General features: G+C 43.7%; 1 protein-coding gene across 2 annotated transcripts in view; it reads left to right on the top strand.

Annotated features, from left to right (window-relative positions):
* The window catches only part of RNF128 (ring finger protein 128, E3 ubiquitin protein ligase), a 32,477-nt gene extending 15,309 nt beyond the window's left edge, over positions 1 to 17,168 (top strand). For both annotated transcript variants that reach the window (XM_027888389.1, XM_027888390.1), the window contains 6 exons: positions 7,176 to 7,423; positions 10,690 to 10,761; positions 11,344 to 11,426; positions 13,273 to 13,369; positions 14,160 to 14,337; positions 15,719 to 17,168. In XM_027888389.1, coding sequence (XP_027744190.1) covers positions 7,176 to 7,423; positions 10,690 to 10,761; positions 11,344 to 11,426; positions 13,273 to 13,369; positions 14,160 to 14,337; positions 15,719 to 15,855 — 815 coding nt within the window. In that variant the 3' untranslated portion in view covers positions 15,856 to 17,168. The remainder of the gene's footprint in view (positions 1 to 7,175; positions 7,424 to 10,689; positions 10,762 to 11,343; positions 11,427 to 13,272; positions 13,370 to 14,159; positions 14,338 to 15,718) is intronic.
* The last annotated feature ends 4,911 nt before the right edge of the window (positions 17,169 to 22,079 follow it).

Below are 22,079 nucleotides of genomic sequence, written 5' to 3'. Positions count from 1 at the left end.
GTGCCCTTGTTCTTTGGGTTTACTGGGCTGTTGAGTTGTGAAAGGATGAATTAAAATCCTAAGTGACAGCTGTGGTAGCAGAGGCTTCATTGTGTGGGACATCATGTTCCTAAAACAATGACAGTGCTTGTTTGCCTCCAGTCCTGAATGTGCTGGTGAGCACACAGTGATCAGCTCAGCACGGTTCCCCACTGTATCCACTGTGAGCTGTCATCTTTCCACAGACAGATGCCTTCTGGCTTACACTGTGCTGACTTACATCATTTTGCCATTAGCTTTCTCAAACTCACTTGCTCCCAGTGAGCACTTAGCTGCCACCAGCATGTGGAGAGCAAGGGATACTTAGCAGTGAGCTCAGTCTCATTCAAGGAGGGTGAGCAGTGTATTTACTAAATCAAAACTGCTGAAAGCTGTTGAGTAAATTCACTAAAGAATTTTCATTAGGAAATGTTGCTCACTGTTTCTCCAGGGGATATTAGATGCTGTTTGGTAGATTGAAAGGTGATACTTTACTCTTGCAAGTGCCACTGACCAAAGAGCACGTGAAGAGAGCTGTCCTACAGATCTCGTTAATCTCTGTGCCCTTAATAAGTGTTACTGTCTTGGATGCTGTTTTAAAGGATGATTTCATGCTTTAAATGTTTTAAGATTTAGGGCCTGGGAGCATTTACGTAAGTCTTAAAAGCTCAGAAAGGGGAGAGGGGAGAAGAAAAAGGCTGGTAGTTGTTGGATTCACTCAACAAATAGTAACACTATCTAAACTAAATAGAGTGCAGGTTTGTTTCCACCTCCATCTCCCCTGTGGACCAGTGGAAACTCACATCATGTAAAACCACCTTTAGTCTTGATGTGCTCCTTCAGACACTCAGCCTGTTCGGTAGAAGTTTCCCGGCACTTCCCAGTGTGGAAATCTTCTTTCTCCACAGTAACGTTGGGTGACCCATCTGGAGGCCTCCCTGAGGAGTCTCCTTAGACTGACCTGTTAGTCCCATTAATAAATGCTGTGTTGGTTAGGGTGGCATGTTCCTCCAGGCAAAGACCACTGTGGGCATGAACAGGAGTTCCTTTTGTGCAACACAAACACCAGTTAGAAGGGGATTTCTCTTCTTCCTTTTCTTCTGATCTCACTGGGCTCTCCTTACTCTTTTAAGGCTCTGCCTCATATTTAAATTTCTCTAATGCTTCTCTCCCCTTTTTTAAAAATATAGTTTCTTGCCTTCCATTCCTGAGTATTCCTGCCAACTTTTAACACTTTTTCATGTGTCTTGCTATCTTGTTCACTGTATTCATCTGTGACATGGATGAAGGGACAGCATGCACCCTGAGCAATTTTGCTGCTGATACAGAATTGGGATGAGTGGCTGGTACACCAGAAGTCTGTGCTGCTGTTCAGTGAGGCCTGGAGAGCTGGGTAGAAAAGGTTCATCAAGGGTCCTGCACCTAGGGAGAAATAACCCCAGGCACCAGTACAGTCTGGGGGCTGAGCTGCTGGACAGCAGCTCCGTGGAGAAGGACCTGGGGGTCCTGGTGGACAACAAGCTCTCCATGAGCCACTTGTGCCAAAAAGGCCAAAGGTATCCCGGGGTGCATTACCAAAAGCATTGCCAGCAGGTCAAGGGAGGTGATCCTACCCCTCTCCTCAGCCCTGGTGAGGTCTCATCTGGAGTGCTGTGTCCAGTTCTGGGCTCCTCAGTTCAGGGCAGGCGTGGAGAGCCTGGATTGAGCCCAGTGAAGGGCTATGAAGATGATGAGGGACTGGAGCATTTCTCATATGAGGAAAGCTGAGGGACCTGGGCATGTTCAGCCTGGAGAAACATGTTTTATTATCAACAAAAAAATATGTTAAGGGTGGATGTCAAGAGGGTGAGACCAGTCTCCCTTCAGTGGTGCCCAGTGACAGAACAAGGGGTAACAGGCACAAACTTGAAACACAGAAAGTTCCACCTGTATACAAGAAGAAACTTTACAGTGAGGGTGACAGCACTGGAACAGGCTGCCCAGAGGGTTTATGGAGTCTCTCTCACTGGAGATATTCAAAAGTTGTCTGGATGTGATCCTGTGCAACCTGTTCTGGGTGAACCTGCTTTAGCAGGGGGGTTGGACTAGATAATTTCCAGAGGTTGTTTCCCACCCTAGCCATTCCATGATTTTGTGTGAATGTTTACCTCTGTGTGCTGAAAGGGCTGTGTGTGGAGGAGGAAGAGATCAGGCATAGAGCCATCTGTCAAGTAAAGCAAGCTGAAAGTAGATTTAATTAAGCCTAGGAGATAGTGTGAGGAAGAAGACAGTTCAATCAAAAAGCTGAGGTCACAAGGGCTGTTACTTTAAATAACTGCAAAATAGCCTGGAAGTGAGCAATTCTTTTATCTTGGTGCCAGGTAATGTTTGGAGTGGAGAACAGGCAGAGCAGGGGAAGGAGAAGAGACAAGCCTACAAACATGTCAGCTTATCCGGGCTTAAATTGTTCCTGACTGAACTATGAGTTCAGTCACCCTCCCCTCTTGCAAAGGGGAGAGCTTATTGCAGGGCAATAAAGGCGTTTCCTCTGACAGTGTCTGCGATGGAGGATGATTGTGGGGATGGGCACATTCCTGATGAGATTTTGCCCTGTGCGTCTGGATGAGAGCAATCAGCACCCTTTTTTGTCCACACTGTACCATGGGTGAGAGCAGAGCTGGCCTGCAGGCTCTGGTTTCATGGTGTCTGAGGCCAGGGAGAGCCCTGGTGTCCCTAGAGTGGTGTAGTGCTGAGACAGGACGGCTTCTGTGTGCAGTGCTCACCTGTCACCTGAGGTGAATTACGTCATGTCAGTAATACCAGATCAGTCTGTGTACAATGATAGTTTATTTTCCTTCCTACTGTAACAGATAACATTAAGCTTGTACCAACCTGTTTGATAACCACCAGAAATCCCAGTACAGCGAGATAAGCAATATTTAAGATGTCTTTTTCTTTTTTCCTTTTTTTTTTTTAAAAAAAAAAAAAAAACAAAACAAAAAACCAACAAACAAACCAGAAGCCAGTATATCAGATACTCCTCATACCTGCCTGAGGAGTCAGGTGTGCTAATCTGGTAGGAAATGGTTGGAGTGTCAACTGACAGTGTCTTTCATGTTAAAGTACAGGAGATGGCTTGATCTCCTAATGCCTTTCTGCTGATGCTGGGGTTGGAGGGGTACCGGGGGAATACTTCTACCTCTTGGACTAAGGCTGGAGACACAGCTAGTGCTGATCTTTTGTGCTGAAAGTACCATATCATGTAGATAAAAGCAAAGATACAGCCATCAAGTTGAGAGTTTGTATTTCATCTCCTGAAAGAGCCTTCAGATATTGATTCTGTTCTGGGTAAGGTGAGCCTGACCTTTCTTTGAGAATTCAAACTCCAAAGTCTGTTTTTTGCCCCCCCCCCCTTTTTTTTTTTTTTTTGTACTCTCTGGACAAAGTGAAAGAACACTGGCAAAACTTAATTTCACTCCTCTTAAAGATGATGCAAAACTTTGGAATTTCAGAAAGGGAGGGAAAAAATTACAGAATCTAAAATGTTGGAGCTTGTGTATGGCATGCTGGGTTTTCCTTGTCCTGAAATAACTGGCCCACTTATCATCTTTTATACCTTCTTTCTTAAAAATGCCCTCAGAATTACTGCCTTCGTCAAATGTTTTCACCAAACTGTGTTGCAGCTTGGTCTGCTCCCAAAGAGGAAAAGGTCCCATAACAATTTTACATCCTGTTTATGGTCAGTGGTGATAGAGATGTTAGAGGGGTTTGGCTTTTGCTATCCAAGAAAAGAACAATCTGTGGAATTTGCCCAAAGCTACACTGAGGCCTTTAAACCTAAATGAAGGGGTCTTTCATATCTTAACTGAAGTGGAATTTGCTTGGTTTAAACAATGCAAAATGGTTCCAATGCCTGAAAAAGCTGAGAAACTACTTTTGAGTGGGGGTAGAGGAGCTGACTTGGAGCTGAGCTGGAGTTCTTGAGTTGTCTTTGGTCGGGGGATTTGTTTGGCCCTGAGATCTGAACCTTGCCTTGATGTGCTTTAATATATGAAGAGATTGTGATTTTATTGCTAGAAGTGACTGCTGATAAGCACTGATTAGGTTCCATTGCAATCTGCTAAATATTGTGGGGTGAGTGTTCTCCAGAACCTACAATTTTCTTGGTTCACGATAGATCTATCTGTAGCACACACAAGATTAGTACTGGATTATAATAATCCCCTTAAATGAATATGAAAAGACAGGTGTTTACTATGCAAAAGTTAATGCTCCCAGCTCTACGCTGCCCTTACACATTGCTTTTCTCTCCTGAACTGCCAAACCTCCAGCTTGGTGTTTACAGGGAGCAGAAGTGTAATGGCAGAACAAGTGAAGTCTTTGCAGGGCAGTGTTTAATACAGGTATTGATATTGGTATAAATAGATGCAAACTCCGCTCTGCATTTAAGTCAAGCTGACACAGGAAGGTAAAACTTTGATCCCAGCCATGCGCCGTGCTTGTGTGCCCAATCTGCTTGTGCCCCAGCTCTTCCCCACCACAACACACCGCTGAGGTTCTTGTGCTTCATCTGTGTCAACCCGTTTCCTTCAGATTTTGACCAGCAGGTACCTCCTGCAAAACTCCAAATCTACAGAGGCAGGTTGTGTTTGTCAAAAGACTTGAATAACTTTCCTTCTCCAGTTTCGCAGGGAATAGGAAAGGAAAGAGGCTGGGGAATGTTTAACTAAACAGGTCTTGTTGCTGTTTAGCAGTGAGCCCATTATTAGCTAAACAGGCAGCAGCCTAATTTCACCTTCTAGTGTCCCTTAAAAACTGTTGGAGAAGCTTTACCTGAGCCACAAAAGCTGTCAACGCCTGGGCAAGGAGCTTGGGTTTCTTTGAGGTTTTTGCCACGCACAACTAACTGACTTTCCTTTTGCTTTGTTGGAGTCTGGGGTGGGGAGAAGCTGACAGCTGAGGGCAGCTGCTGGGCTTGAGACACCTCTGCAGGTGTCCCCTCAAATACCTTGTTTCCAGTATGATGCTCCAGTCTCTGTCCAGGTCTAGTCTCAAGGCCACCGTTACATGTTTCAGCTCCTGCCATGATGGGACCCATCCAGCAGCTCAGGGAGTGTTGGGCAGGGATGATCCTCATGCTTTTATTCTAGAAGCACAGCAGTTGTCCTAAATGTGGTGCTGATGGAACTGGCCACTCTTCTGCCTTTGTTGTGCCGGTGTCAAAGCCACCAGCTGGCTGCTTGCATGTGCTTATCTAAAACAGAGCTGAAACTGCGAGAGAAATCTTGGGGGGTGAAAAGAGTCAGGAGGAATTAAAGCCGTCATCTAAAGACATCTTTGTGAACTGATCAGCCTGAGACTTAAATGGAAGATGGTTTTTTTCTTTAAGGGTAAAACTCATCCACAGCAGATGGCTTAGTAGCTGGAGTGGTTTTGCAGGCTGATGGTGACGTTTCATTAACAGGAGTCCCTGCGCTGTGTCTTGTGTTGCTCATAACCACAAGCTATATTTACTGTGAGACGTGCAGAAGCGAAGGGAAATAGGGCAGACCAAGCCTTTTTTTTTTACCTTTTTTTTTGGCAGGCTTTTTATTTTCTCGTTCTCTTAGACTGATCTTTCACACTTTCTTCCACGCTTATGAAAGCGTGTCTCAGCTTCTGACTTGACCCATGCTTAATTCTTTGCTTGCTCCTAACACCTGACTCTGGCTCATTTTCTAACTGATATATCAGCCCTAGTTCATCTTAAAGGACAGTAGTTGCAGCTTGATTGATTTTTATTTTTTAAATTATTTGTTCCTCTCTTCTGTGTGATGTCCTTCTCATTAAAGTTTAGTCCCTCTAAGGAGACTTGCTTGCCATGCTGGATCACAGACTTTATGTGAACAAGCTGGAAAACTAATGAGCACTTTCTCCAATGACAGCCTTTGTGATTTAGCACCATTTCTAGTTTTTTGTTAGCTGAAAGTTGGATATGGCTTCTCTTAGCAGAGGGACAAATGACTGGTCTCCCCATAAAAGTGTTTGGCTGGGTTTGGTTTAGCTAAAAATAGCACTTCCATAACAGTCTTCCTTCTTCCACCATGCAATGTCTATTATCAGTCTTGTGCAGGTGATGGTTTAATGCAGTGGGACTCCTGATCGACTCATCTTCAAATCTATTTTTCTTGTATTTAGATTAGAGAGACACCAGTGATAATTTACTCATCTCCCCTTTTCTACATTTTTGTTTGTTTGCTTGTTTGTTTTTTGTTTGTTTTGATTTTTTGTCTTTACCTCTTAAGAGCCTCTCTGTTACATTGGGACTGTCTGAAGTTCCTGCAAATGGTATTAAGTGTCCTCAAGCCCTTGCACGTCACTGAAAGGAAAGCAGTTTTTTTTGGTCTGTGCTTGGGGACTGGAGTTGTTTGAAATTTCTTCCTACGTAAAACCTCTGGTTCCTTTGACTTGTCATGGTGTTCAACTGAGTGATTAAAACCTATTGTTAAAATCAGGATGGTGTTTGCCATCTTGCCACCAACTGATTAAAAGCTGAGCATACCTCCCTCCATATTTGCTTCCCTCTAAATTTGCATTAGAAAAATCACAAAAACATTTATAGTTCACAACCAAATTTCACTCAAATAATTTCTCAGTTGCTGCTGAGAATACAGAAGCAAAGGCTGATCTATGGCTTTGACCGCTCAGTGTCTGGGGAAGTACTCAACAGTACTGTCAAATTTAGAAAAGAGGTGTTAAGAAGTGGCAGCTGAGCAGGAAGGGAGTCAGATCCATTACAGGAAGCAATCCCCACACAGATACTGCAATCCTCAGTGACCTCACTCTGTAGAGGATTTATTTTTAACTTCACATAGTTCAAAGGCATGTTAAAATGTAAATCACCCAAGTGTTGTGTCTAAATAGGACAACCAGTGTCCTATATAGGAGTGAGGAGTGCTATGGAGACGAGTGAATTCTAAACATGCTCTAAATATGCAGTTCACAGGTAATTGGACGTACCTTTCAGTTGGACAAGCATATGGTGATGTCACGTACTTCATCAGCTCAGGTTGAATCTGCAAATACCAGTTAGAAACTTCCCAGAGTCTTTACTGTAGCACTTGAACTGCAACACCCAAGACATTGACTCTGATACAACATCTGGACACTGTTACATGGATTCCCCTTCTCCTTTGCAGGTGCTGAAAAGATTGTTGCAATTATGATCGGCAACCTGAAAGGCATGGAGATCCTCCGCCGGATTCAGAGCGGCATGAAAGTGACAATGCTCATCGAGGTGGGGAAAAAGCGCAGTCTCTCCATGAATATCTTCACCATCCTCTTCATCTCGGTGTCGTTTTTCGTTGTTGCAGCAGCTACCCTGGGCTGCTACGTCTCTTACTCTGCTCGGAGACTCATTGTTGCAAGGGCCCAGTCCAGGGAGCAGGTGAGTCTGTGCCATTGCCTTTTTTTTTTTTTTTTTTTTTTAATATATCCCTAGGCCTCCATGATGTGGATCCTGAGGGCAAAATACTGGTTAAGCTCCAAAATGACTGAATTTGTTTGTTCCACAGGAAGAAATGTGATCTTTAAAGTATTAAGATATACACCTTTAAACAGCTTAAAACCTTCCTAAAGAATAGCAAAAAGTAAACTGTCTGGAGAAAAGAGCTGACCGTGTTTAGCTAACCGTGTCTCCTACAAATTTTAGGCCCTGAACTGCAGTGCAGCTGTAATGATGATGTGTTGGAGGCTGTGAGAGCTAAACTGCTCTTAGCTGACCCTCACCCTTCCCACATGGGACTGTTGTAACCCCTGCTTGCATTGGATCGCTTCTGGGTATTACCATATTGGAAATATGCTTTTCCTTTTATTTTGGCTTGAGAGAAATGAGACTTCAGTGTTCTCTGAAGCAATCTCTTGTCTTCTAGCCAGTCAGACTGTTCAGAACCTTCAAATTTTGCCATTTGGGTGGTTTGATCACATATAACCCAAGCTTTAAATGCGCTCTCTGTAGTAGACTTTTGAAGGCAGCAGCTGTCTCTCACTCTGCTTGAGCAGCAATTGCATGGAAGTCAGTAATGTGGTTTCTTTAGAAAGCTGAGTGACTGTTGAGAAGAGCCAGTCAATGTTGTCTTCTGCTCCAAGTGAAAAGAGAAGTTTAGTGTCACATGTGTCCCTACCACAGTTAGTTAAAACAGAGTGGCTTTCCTCATGAGCTATCTAGCTAAACTGTTTGCAACCTGCTAGTTCCTTCTTGAATGCATTTTTTCTTCTGGGCTTGAAATTTAAGTCCCCACCTCTGCAGTCTCTTACTGGTGAGTTAGAGATGTGGTTAGAGAGCAAAGACAAGTGTGGTAGGATGGCTTGCTAACTTTTTAGTCAGCGGAGTACTGACAAATTTAGTTCTCTAATATAGCAACCTTTCTTAATAATGCAGAATGGCCCATGATATTATCAGTGACCTGGTTTCTAATTTCAGCTCAAATCTTTGCCTCTATTGATTTCATAAAGATTAGATGTTGCAGCTGAGAAATTACCTAACTAATGGCTTTGGAGGAGGTGGGTTGCTCAACTTTCAACAATTTAAAACTGTGTTCATGGCAGTAGCTACCTGTGGGGAAGAACTTCCTTGGCTTCCAGGAGCAAAGCAGGAGTTCCTGACTTCCTTAGAGCTTTCTTGCCTGTGTTGCCATGACCATGCTCCCAGGGTGCCAGGAAGGCACTCTGCCCCCTTATGCAGAAAGGGATGGAGGTAAAATCAGCAGTGTTGGACTGGGGAAGGCTGAGGACTGACTCCAAACCTAATTTTCCCAATTAGGTACCTCACTACTTCAATATGCCAGAGCCTGGATAGGAGCTGGGACCTGACCTGTTTTGAAATATCTTAATTCTTTTTCCTCAACTTAGCTATTTTTTTCTAAAGTTTGAAAAACTTGGCCTTGCAAAATGCTCTGATGTTCCAAGCTCAAGTGTCTTGGTAGACTATTCAATAAAATTCTTCCTCTTGCTTCCTTTCTCCATCCCCTGGAGGGGTGTTCTGCTTGTACTTGCCAAAATCAGTGTTAAAGGTGACTTTGCCACTGGTGCATTTAATGAAGAGCAATTAAACTGGTGCCTATGCAAAACTTAAAATATTGTTTTGGTAAATTATTAACAATGCAACCACTTGGGTCCGGTCTAATATGCTTGGCCTGACATGAGATGTGTAGATGAGATACCAAATGAGGGAGTACATTCCTAGAAAGTTTAGTTTTCATTTAATAACAAGTAGTGGTGATGGTTCTGGCTATGTATGAGAAGTAGTAATATTGCTGCATTCTTCCTCTGTTGATTTTTACCCCATGTTGATTTTTAACACATTTGCTGCTTAGACTTCTAGGGGCCTCAGTAAAGAGCAGTCCATGGCTGCTGTCTCAAACACTGGCAGGGGGAACATCAGTCCAGAGTTAACCATAACATATATTCATGTCTTCAGCAAAAGCTTCCAGGAAAACTCAGATACTTCTTGTTCCTACAAAAATATGACTGAAAATGTGTTTGCATCCTTTACCTTTGGATTCTATCTGTCTCTTCGTTGATAGTTGTTAATGATTATCAGCTATTGAACTCTCCAAAGCCTGCACATGGATGCTCTATCTTAAGTCACCAAAACAATATTGATACACAAATAGCTCATTTTGCACCAGGACTCTTTGACAGTGTCCCAGGGGACCATCTAAATCAAATTGTTTGCCATTAACTGCTTCAGCACAGGGAATCTTGTGCAGACTTGAATGGCCAGTCCCTGTGAGTTTGTTATGTGTCAGCTGCAGCCTTCCACCCACTTGTCCTTTTGTACTTGTGCCACCAGCACTGCACTTGGAAAAGATTCACATGACTGGGCGAAAATGCCTAAGGAGGTGGAATGCTGGAAAGCTAACAGTGTGGGGTTCCTGCACAGAGCAGCTCAATTGGAAAGAGGTTTTTTTTTGGTTAGCTGCAAAACTGAAGACTGGTCTGTCCCTGAGGTAAGTGTTGTGCTGGGACAGCACTTCCAGAGCTGCCTGATGCGCCTCCGGATCCTGAGGCAATCAGTGCACCGGGGAGGGAGAGGACAGTCCTATTCTTTGTGTTGGTAGAACAGCCCCAGCCTGTGACCTTTAAACAGAGAGGTTGGCTCCTGGGCTGATTCCAGTGCTGCATTGACAGCTGGACACCAACAGTTGCCGGGCAAGCCGTAAATCAGTGGAGACAGAGGAGCGCTGAGGGTGTGTTGGTGGTAAGTGGGCTGATCGGTACAGAATCTCTCACCTTTCATCAGGGTGTGACTCTGTGGCAGGAAGGTGCTGTAAAGTGAGTAAAACTATTGACTGTCGGACTCAGTGTTTGGTCTTCTGTACCAAGTCAGTTTTAAGGCTTCTGTTTGTTTTGGCTGGGTCTAATCTGATCAAGAAGAAACCCTTGTAATTCCTGTGCTTGTGAGAAGGTTAGGTAAAAGCAAAGCAGATGCTAGTGCCTTGTTGGTGCGCCCTCTACTCAGTAACCACATCAGTATGTCCCAAAACTGTTTCATGGTGCCTTGAAATAGCAAGGTCATGCTTACTTAGCTTGTTGTGATAACATCTGGGTTCTAAAAGTGTTGCCTGCTTGCTAGGAGGCACCTGGGTAAGTATGAGTAACTTAATAGAAAAATGACCGTGTTTAATTAACCAGGACTGCTTTCTGTCACAGCGACGACTACGGGCCAGGGCTAAGAAGGCCATTGAGGAGATGCAGCTGCGCACCCTGAAGGAAGGGGACAAGGTAGGACTGATCCTATGATCTCATGTATGGTGTGGCAAAGCCTTTGCACAGAGCCTGGAGAGTGGTCCACAGTACTGGAGCAGGATGCAGAAGTCTCTCTGAGCCTGTAACTGTTGGTGGCAGAGACAGTTCCTCTTTCAGACCAGGTCCTTTTCCAGGCTGTAAGACTTCCTTATATTCTTATAAATCAGATTATTCTGTTAGCTGCTTGCTTGTAGTCTTGCTGAGGTGAGAGGTCCTAATTTTGCTGGCACGGATGCTTAAAGGTAAACTAGCATATCTAATCAGCTTCCCTGGCTTTTCTTTTTGTAACTAAAAGTGGAGCTAGCAGTTTCTAAACCTCTACAGTACTGCCTCCAGTAATCCAAGCTGAAATTCTAAACCACAGGTTTAAACTTTAAATGCTTCTGTTGAAGTGTCAGCTTGATTGTGAGTAATCCACACAGTGTGTTTATGTAAGATTATATGTGGAAGCATCTTGGATGACTTTGGCTAGACCCTTTTGTCTGCAGTAGATCTGACTGGAGTTCAGAGGAAGCTTTCAAAGTCTGTTAATGCTGTAAATTCACTTCACTGTTTTAGGAAATTGGTCCAGATGGGGATTCCTGTGTTGTGTGCTTTGAACAGTACAAGCCAAACGATGTAATGCGTGTTCTGACTTGCAAGTAAGTTGTCCTCCAAACTGCCCCTTTCCCCCAAATCCATAAGCATGGCTGTTACTTGTTGTTCCTTCTGCTGCGTAGCAAAGCTGATCAAGTTGTTGCACAGCAAGGGTTACAAAAAGCACTTGGAAAAAATTTTGATGTATGAAAAGTTCTGTAGAATAGCGAAATCTGTAGCTGATGTTGTGTGGTGACACAACTCTCTGTCAAACACTGTCAAACCTCAGCTGGAGTTCCCTTTCCATCAGGTTACAGTTTTCCAAAGGCTTTCTCTGCTTTCAAGCAGTAGGACCTCTTAAGCTGTTTTGATAACATGAAGTTGATTTCCTAAGGTGTTATCAACCAACTTCCTTGATCTAATGCCTAATACTTTAGAAAGAAACAAAACTGAATAAGCTTTCAGGCATGTGTGAATGATTAATCTGTTGTCTTGTCACGTTTCTGCTCATGGGTAGTCTTGCTTAGTAATGAACTAAGTGCCATGAGTACAGAAACTTTTAAACAAGCTCCAGATACTTCTGGCTGACAGGAGACTTGACTTCTCATTATTTCCCTATGAACCCTGCTAATTTTGATATGAACTTTCAAACAAAGCATGACTTTTTGGGGTAACAGTGGAGTAACTTCTTCTGAACTTTGCTGCATTACACTTTGCTCTAAGACTGGTTTTCCATACACTTGTGATGTTTCATTCCTCCCGGGCCCAAATGCAGCTCTAAGAGGCACATGCTTAAGATGACTGGATGGACTTGATAATCTTCACCAGTGGTGACCTCTGCCAGTATCAACCATTTTAAATTCTCTCTCACGTGACTTATAAGCTGATATTTACTGCAAGAACACAATTGATTTTGATGGTTAATGTCAACACTGAGACTTTACTTGTATCTATGAAGGAAGCAAGCAGTCAAATGCTCCTGTGAGTCATTCTGGTGGTATCTGAGTCCCTGGGGTGTGGGTATTTGCCAAGGGCATTCTTGTCCAGAGAGTCAAACTGAAGGCATTTATAGTTGCAGATACACAAGTCCAGTGTTAAATCCAAGGAAATAGGCATCCAGGAAGTTTCAGGTTGTTCTGTAAACATTAAGCTGGTGCAGCTGGAAGGAAGTGCTAGTTATGTGGGCTGAACTGGAGAATCCTTGGATCCTACTGGGCCATAGACTACTGAGCACTGGATGTGGTGATCTCTGCACTTGTCTCATAATAGAGCTGATTAATATTGAGCAGTGTCTGTCTGCCTTGCTGTTTCTATTCAGGCTGAGGGAACAGGCAGATTACAGGATTTCAAGTCATCCTCCTAAATCTGTGGCCTAATTTAGACCCATTGTGGAAGTGAACGTCTTAATAGAAGCACACATTTGCATCTGTGATGGCTGAACTATATTTACTTTCTTGAGTGCACAGCCTGCCAAATATCCACTTGGAATACACAGTGATTGCACAGGCAAAGCAAATGGGTGGGAGCACGAGGACATTACTCTGTGAGATGATTTGTCTATGTAGTTTTAACAGAAACAAGCGCTATTTAGTCGTCTGCATCTGCATGACAGAAGTTAATCTTAAAGCTGAGGCTGAGACATCAGTAATCATATTTACTTAAATTATCAGCTGGGAATGTGTTTGAAAATGGATTTGGAAAAAAAAAAAAGCTTTGGATTGGTGTAACAAAAATGATAATGCTGAATTCTAGCAAGTTGTATCGAGACACTCAACTGAAACTTGAGGCAAAATAAGGTTGTCCACTCTAGAAGGAATAAATTCTCACTATTACCAAAGGCTTCTTCACAGGTGGCATATAAGCAGTCTTCCTGGTATGACACCTAACCTGTTGGCTACCTTCTTCCACCAGCCACGTCTTCCACAAGACCTGTATTGACCCCTGGCTTCTGGAACATGGGACGTGTCCACTGTGCAAATGTGACATCCTCAAGGTTTTGGGTGTTGAGGTAAGCCAGCAGTCTGTCACAGTGGCAGCTGCCATTGTCAGCATTACACTGGTGTAGTAACCACATCATGAGCTGTTTCTTGCTACCTCTAGAGCACAGGTGATGCCGTGTCAGTGGCCAGATGCTACAGGACTGCTGTGTCCCTTTTAGGGAAATTTGCAGCTGATCTGGTCTGAGTTGGTATCCCCTAAAGCCTTGGGCAGACCGTCAGCCAAAGCTGACAATTGTGCACGGAATAATCACTCTTAACTCTTGTGCTTGCAGCTAAGGGTGTTTATCAAAGCTTTAGGCAGACTGTTCAGTTCCTCAGTACCCAGAGTCCTTGAAAAGTGAATCTGTTAGCATGTACCTCATTCCTGGAGACACACGATTTCCTAGGATACATCAGGAACTTCTGATGTGTCCTGTAATTGTTCATTGCTGCAAGTGCCAGGGGAAACTGCTTTTGCCAGTGCCTGACACTGCCTGGACCAGCTAAAATGTATGCCAGAATTTGCCTGGGGGAGCCATATCTGCACTGAGTGGAAGGAAGACTCTCTTTTTGTGGTACTGGGCAGTAAATGAGTGAAGAATGCAGAAGCTGTGTCTGAACTTCCTACTCAATTAGGCCATAACTGGTTTTCCCCTATGATGTTGGAGGTTAACAGTAGAACTTTTATTCCATTTTCATTTTTTATCTCTGGGTAAAAGTGCCCTGGACTCAATCCTTGCAAGCATTGATCTCCTGGAAAGATGCAACCTCCTATCAAGTTGTAACTTAACCATTTTCTCTTTTTTTTTTTCTACAAAGATGGATGTAGAAACACGGTCTGAGTCTGTGCAAGCCTCAGGATCCAGTGGGCAGAGACCTCTATCCACTGTCACCATGGTTAATGAGGACGATAATCTCAGTGAGACAGCGTCATCTGGATATGATTCTGTACAGGGCCCAGATGAATCTGCTCAGGAAGCACATGCACCATCAGAAAGTATGTCTACTTTTTTCTTCTGTCTTGCTAGGTTGCCTTGCACTTAGTTGCTTAGGCTGTGAATTAGGGGGGTTTGCCTTAATAACATCTTGATCTTCTCTTTTGATCTGACACTTGACCTTTGTTTTCAAATGAAACACAAACTTAGTGTGAATCAAAAGACGAAGCCTGTGAGAAGAGTAGTTAAAAAATCAGAGGCTTACTATTTCAAGGGTAAAGAGATTTTTTCCAAAGATGTCCCTCATCTCTTTGTGGAGATTTTATTTGGATGAGTGAGTTTTGCTTTGCCACCAGATCTGTCTGCTTTAAGTAGTTACTTATTTACAGAAAACTTATGGAGAGTCAGTCCTGCTCTAGTTTAGATGGTGCAGGAGAGAGATGACAGGTACTTCAACTGAATTTCAGATTCTACCGAGGCTGAGTCATCCTTGAACACTTCCAGAGAATTTGAAATTCAGTTAATTTGAAAAGACTGTCAGCTTTTCCAAATACTTAACCTTTCTGAACAATAACAAGCTAATTGAAAATGTCTTTTTTTGTGCTCAGCTTTGCCAACACACGCTCAGTGTTGCTGTTGGTGTTACAAATGGAAAGGTTCCAGGTAAACAAACAAAAGTAGCTATCCCCTGGATTGTGGCATGGCCTTGGGAAGAGGAGTAAGGGGGAAGCTTTTGGAGGTGAAAGGGATGCTCACTTTCCTGTGGGAAGCCTACTTGATAGTAAAATGTGGGATTTGCTGCCTGCCTCCTGTGTTGATGTGTTGTTACACAGCAGGTGATCTGTTCCAGCACCCCAGTAGAGCAGAGGACACTTGCTATGAGCTAAGCACCAGAAGTTGAAATTGCATCCCTACAGGCAACTACAGTGATGTTGGATTGATTACATGGCTCAGGCTCTTGTGTATTCTCACTGGGAGTGGGAAGGACACACAGGAACATCATCTGAACAAGGTCAATCTGTAGGGAGAAGGCCTTCCTCTATGAACCAGTCTGGCCCCAGAGTTTGTGCTGAACTTGGTCTCTAGGAATTGCTCCTGATGCCTGCCTCCAGCTGCCCTAAACATACAAGGACTGACAATCCCCTAGTTGGATTTTGTAGCCTCTCAGGGCCTCCTGTGGCTTGAGCACACAACCTCTGCTTGCTCAGCACTGCTGACCTGAGCAGGTACCTCTAGAAATGACAGACAGTGCCAAGAATGGGCTCACAAACTAATTAGGGGCAGCAGGAGAGTGGTATTTGGAGCCTGGCCTTGGATTTCCAGCTCTGCAGGAAAAGTGTGCAGTGAGCTTCTGGAAACCAAGTGAGCATGGTTCACTTTAAGGTAGTAAAGCTGGCTTGTGACACTCCTTAACTTGTCGTGACTTGGTTTTGTTCTGGACAGGTGACAACACACCTCCTGTAAATGAAGAGTCTCAGCCCTCCACTGTGACTGCCCTTTCACAAGGTGACAACCCAGGTTTTGAGGGAGATGAAACGCCAGTTTCTGAGGGCAGGATCGTTTGTGAAGTCACGCTCTAAGGATGTGCCCAGCAACACGGTGCAAGCCTTCTGCAAGGAGCTGCCTACTGCCATTCCATATTATACCAAAAATTGCAGGACTGTTGCAGAAAATACTGCATTGGCAATGTTTAGATAAATAGACTTGTTCAAATCGTAATTGTATGGTTTGCCTTTCTTGAAACTGCATTTCCCACGTGAGTTTTAGCACTCTTCAGATAAAGCTGTCTTAAATATAAAGAAAACCAGCAGATTCTAACACCAGAACAAAAGTTCCATCTTCAGCAAAGCTTCTCTTCAGTGTTTGAGCTGTTTAAATGAGAAGATTCTTTATTGTTGTAGCTGTCTCTACTGGGAATCGTTTTGAGTTGGGTTTTTTTTTGTTGTTGTTTATTGTTTTAATTCAAGTGGATTTTCATTGTAAACAAATTGATTTTGATTTGGTCTAATGCTTATTTACCACACACAGGTTTTTTTAAAACAACACTGTATTTAATGTTTCAGTGCACTAATTTGATAGGAGAAAGTGCGAACTAATGCTTGTAAAACTGGATTTCGTCCACAGTGTCTTTGGTTCTCTAGTAAACCAACTGATTCTCTACCTCTCAACTCCAACCTGCCAACCACACATTCCTAAAGGGGAAGAAAAGAAAGCTGCAAGCTGACAGGCCAAATCTGACTTGCACAGTACTGTAAAGGGAACAGCTGTGGGAACTTTTCAAGCCTTGTTAATGTTAAACGGTCTGAAAGATCCTGAAGTGATTTGGGGAGTCATAACCATCTCTAGCACCAGCAACATGCCAGAGTCCTGGCTTTGTGGGAGTCTGGGCTTCAGAAAGAGTAAATTGAAGATGAAAAGATAGGTTCTTCCCAAAGGATCTGCTGTGTTTTGTCCAGAAAACAATCCAGCCTCTGAAAAATGCTGCACTGTTGCTGCACGTTGTCTTGCTCAAGTGCACAAGCTGCAGGGAGAGCTGACGTCCTGTGAGTGTGACAGAGGGTTGGAGAAGCTGTCTGCCACCTGCGTGGAGTTGGGATGGGGTCAAGGAGGAGCACTGGGTGCCTCAATAGTAAGTGACTTGGCCTTGCCCAGCAAAGGTAACTAAGGACGTCTTACAAATGCACTTTATTTTTTTACCTCTGTCTCTTTGACTAGTTTCTAATATTAGCAGGACTTTGTCCTAAAACCTGCAATAAAGAACTTCAGAATCTGGAGGGGAAAAGCAATGCATTTTATTAGTTATAGTACGAATTAAATGGTTGTAAATATTTCGTAATTTGTATTGAATTTGAATATGAAAATGTAAATAAAACTCTATTTTTGATGATCCTGACTTGCATGAAATATTACCAGCTCTCATATGGAAGCATATGCTGAGTTTGCTTTATACTCTTCTAAGAGCAACAAACTTGCCTTTTCCCCAGTACTCGTATTTCTAAGGGTAATGTGGATGCACAAGGGGTGCACTGGTGGAGTCCTAGCTAGGGAGTTCAGCATCTCACACTGATGAACCTGTACTGCTGTAGGATCAGGTGCTGTGTAAGTGTTCTGTCAAGACATGGGCTTGCTTGGAACTCAGGGCACTTATGCTGATTTTCAGAGAGATATTTAAGACATATCAATGTGACCTACTGCTAAAGGAACAAATGCAGCATTTGTATCTGTATTTGAGCTAGGCAGAACTTTAATGGTTCTCTAGTTTTGCAGCTGAACTTGTGGGTCTGCCATGTTCTTGTCTGTGCAGATTTGTTTGTAACCAGGAGCTATGCAAGGGGCTTTGTTTAAAAATGAAAGTGTTACTTTCATGAACACCATCTGTGATACTGACCTTGGGTCTGTTGCTGTCAGACTGCTTTAAAGACGTTTCAAAGCTCCGCTCTCACTTTGCACTTCCAAGCTTCCACGGGTAGCAGCTGTTGTTCTGACCCCACTTAGGGGACTGTGCAGCAGGTTTTCCATTTGTTTTTGGTGAAGCTACGGGCTGGAATGGCTCTGGGTCATGCATACATATATCTGAGCACTGTGGCACAACAGGCTCTTTCCTCTAAGAGAGAGGCCAACAGGAACGTGCCTGAGGATTCCTGAAATGCAGTACAAACCTGTTGTTATTGTGCAGTAGTTTGGGGGCTTGCTACAGATACATTAACTTTGTGTGTAAGATAATGGAAATTATGTGCCCATGAGTTTTAACAGTTGCTAAAATGTCTGCCTGTTGGCTCAGTTAATATTCCCATTGAGTCACACAGACATGTCAATTCTTCTGCCCCCAAAGAGCAAACTGAACAGACTCCAGCATCATCTGGAAGTGTTTACTCACTGCTGTCACCTCCCTCCCCCAGGAAAGCTCTGATCTAGACACTCCACTTGAACATTTATGTGCTCTCAAAGGGGGACTGGGAATGATTTTTTTTTTTTTTTAAATCCCTGCAGGAGTTAAAGCCTTGTCACCTAGTGTTGGATTACTGTGCTGTCTTGTAAACCAAGCTTTACAACAGCAGGACTTCATTTTAAACCCCAAAGCAAAATAATACCACTTTCTAATACTGAGGGAAATTTTCAGGTGTTCCTATAGAAATACAGTTTCTGCTGAGATTTTTTTTGCTTAAGGGAAAAAGCAGGACTTATGATGGGGCTACAAACAATAAAAGCAGTTTGAGTCACAAGGGCAGTTGGACTCTTCCCATAAAATGGAGAGACTTAGACTATCTCAGTCTCTTAGATGGAAAGGTCCGCACTTCTCAAGTCACCTAATAACAGTTGGACAGGATACCTTGGCTGTGTGATTTAACATAATTTTCTTACATGTTTAATACACATCAGCACAGAAGGTAGCCCTGTCTTTTCACCCAGATTTAAACTGATGTTTTTCCTGTGCAGGTTTGAATGGGGCTGCACTCCTGCAGTGGTGTAATGGCTGGCAGGTTGGAAGAAACCAAAGAAAATCTACTGGCTTTGGCAATTTAATTTTGGTTTCAAGAGAAACTTGAAACTAAATTGCAGCATTCATGCACTGGTTGTTCAATTGTTAAATATGCAGAGTGCAGCCAACACTTATTTATATAGCTATTTATTTATATGATCTTGACTATGGTTATTTGAGGGAAGTAATTTACAGTTTCTAGGAGGTCTTTAATAAGGGAAAGAAAAATTCTGCAGCACTAAATGGATCTTTGTTGCTGTAGAATGCATTGATTAGACTGTAGCATGATTATGCACTGATTGAGAAAGTTTTCAAGTGGCTATAAATAAATTCCCCCAAGCTGATAGAGGGGCACTCTTTGCATCTTAATAGTATTTGATTAAGAATCAAATGCCCGAGGGAACTGGAAAGAAGGAAGGCATCCAAGACCTTGAAACAAGGAGAGAGAAACCAAACAGACGTTTTCCAAGCAGTAGCTTTTTTCTGTTAAATATTTATCCAACTAACAAAGTTTGAGTCTTACATAAGCAAGCAATGTATGTCCTAACATGTCCAGCACGTGTGAGTCATCAAAAGCCAAGCTAAAAGAGTAGGAAATGACAAGGGCATCTCAGAAAATCTGTATTAAGTCCTTAATTTCTTATATCCAAGGGCTTGTCTAATTGTGGACAATTTAATGGTAAACACTCTCTTTGGGAATGCTCTTTGAAGAGCAGGATCCAGGCAGGAACTGTTCTGTTGGTTCAGCTGCTAAATCTGCAGCAATGTCCGTTACTCAGGTGGGGGATGGAAGAAACTGCCCTGCGAAGAGCTGTGTGCCAGTGTATGTGGTAGTTGTTTGGCTTGTCTCACTAATGTTTGACCTGTGTTAGTTACCACATGCTGGTTAATGACTTCTATTTAATTTTTCCTTCCTAGTAAAGGTAGAGCACCAGAAATTTTGTTGCTTCCTATTCTGTTACAAAAACAGATGAGAGAATAGTATTAGCTAAGCCATTAGTCAGTGCCAAAGGCAAAACTCTTTATTCCTATAGCTTCTCTTGCTGTGGTGCAATGAGTGATCGGAAGAAAAGAAAAAAAAAGTTTTTCACCCAGTTTTGAAACCTCCCCATGAGTTAAATGTGGCTGCACACTCAGGTCTGCTTTCACACTGGAGCCCTTGTGTAGGTGGTTATTGCACAGCTGGAACTGGACAGGTATTGGCAAACAATTTCTGTGAGCGCTTGGCAAAACCTCGCTGTGCCTGTGCTCACAAATTAATTAATGGCCAGTCTCTTCGCGAACGAAGAACTGGGGAAGGTCTTTCCACCTTCCAGCCTGCGCATTGGATTTTTTAGGTGAGACACAGTGTGCGCGGAACTGACCCCACCCTTTAATCCTGAGGTTCATCTGCCGGGGCCAAGCAAGCTTGGACGGTGGCAGCGAGGTCCTCAGGACGTAGATGGATTGCCTTACAGGGCTAGCGAGCTCCATCTGCCCGGGGAGTGTCCTAACCGGGAATTGAACCCAGATCTCAGCGTTCACAACGCTGTGGTTTAGCCACTGCACCACCAGGGACACTCACAAATACACCAGTGCTGGCAGCAGCATTTTTGGTAGTGAAAGGTATTGAAAGGCATGAAAGAAGGCAGGATAAAGAGAAAGTGCCAAGATTGCAACCTGTAGTTAGTGCATGATGTGCACAATTTTTTTTTTAGAAAGAGCTCAAATGAGAGGCTGAGTTTAAACAATTGTGTGCTGGATTTTTTTGTAAGATACACAATCAATAAAGCATTATCCTTGAAATCTCAGGAAGGTCAATTAGGCTGGAAGGAGAGTGCTAAGGGAAGGAAACTGCAGGGAAGTTCCTGAGAAACAGGAGCATTTATTCAATCCAGTTGCAGCAAAGGACAGGTTCTGTCAGGACTAGGAGTGAGTCTTGCATGGAGGTAGCAAAAGATGGTAACTCTGGGAAGCTCCCAGCATCAGCAACCTGGATTAGAGGAGACAGTGGGGCTTCCACTCCTGCAAAGCTTTTGTTTGTGCTTTTTGTCAGTACCAAAAGATAGCATGTAGGAAGCATAATGTTTTTCAAGTGTAAGGCTTCGGGGAGACATTTGGAGCTCCTTGGGACATAGTGAAGAGATTGGAGAACCAGCAAGAGCAGGGGCTCAGTAACAGTCTGAGCAGCTGGGTGGCTGTGATCCTGACTTTTTTGGAAGCTTGGGATTATGCTGTGCTGTCCAGAGTCCATATAAAGCAGGTCCTGAGGTCATCCCACAGCCTTGGAAAGTTCTTGGCTGCCAGGTATGTATGGCAGAATAGTCCTAGCACCTGATTTTTTGAAACCAGGACGTGAGGGAACTGCTCTTTAAATCTGCTCTTTTTGCTGGTGGATGGGTGGCTGGACGTGATCTAGCAATGTGCACTTGGAGCCCAGAAAGCCAAATTTGTCCTGGGCTGCTTCCAAAGCAGCGTGGGCAGCAGGTTAAGGTGGGGGTTCTGCCCCTCTACTCTGCTCTGGTGAGACCCCACCTGGAGTGCTGCATCCAGCCCTGGGGTCTCCAGCACAGAAGGACATTGACCTGCTGGAGGAGGAGGCCAGCAGGATGATTAGAGGGACAGAGCACCTCTCCTGGAAGGAAGGTTTGAGACAACTGATATTGTTCAGCCTGGCTTCAGGGTGACATAACTGGGGCCTTCCCATACTTGAAGGGAGCCTACAAGAAAGGTAAAGAGGGATTTTTAACAGGTCAAGGGGGAATGACTTTAAACTGACAGAGAGCAGATATACAATAGATATTAGGAAGAAACTCTTCCCCCTGAGGGTGGTGAGGCCCTGGCACAGGTTGCCCAGAGAAGCTGTGGCTGCCCCATCCCTGGAAGCGTTCAGAGCCAGGCTGAATGGGGCTTTGAGCAACTTGGTCTAGTGGGAAGTGTCTCTGCCCATGGCAGGGGGACTGTAACTGGATGATCTTTAAGGTCCCTTCTACCCTAAACCATTTTATGATGATTCAATGAAATTGGGAGAAGACATCAACAGAGGACTGTAGTAAAGAACTGATATGCCAATGCAGCCCTGACGAGTATAAAAGCCACTGCCTTGTTCTTTAACGTGTTAAATTGATTTATTCTAGCGCAGAACAACTGCTAAGAGTCAGTCTGCAGATAATCTGAAGAGCCAGTCGTTGAGGGACAAATGCTGAAGGTCTTGCAGGCAAATCATGAGAACACTGAGACCACGATTCAAGCTCCTGTTAAGGCAAATTAGCTGCTGACTGATGGAAGCGGTGAGGCAGATTGTCGTTATGTAACGTGAAAGGTAAACAGGAAACACTGACCATA

Source organism: Empidonax traillii, unplaced genomic scaffold (assembly GCF_003031625.1).
Source record: "Empidonax traillii isolate 1590-97213 ecotype Southwest subspecies unplaced genomic scaffold, ASM303162v1 scaffold237:size1322474, whole genome shotgun sequence".
NCBI lineage: Eukaryota > Metazoa > Chordata > Aves > Passeriformes > Tyrannidae > Empidonax > Empidonax traillii.
Note: the sequence above shows the minus strand (reverse complement) of the source record. Positions and strands in the feature narration are given on the sequence as shown.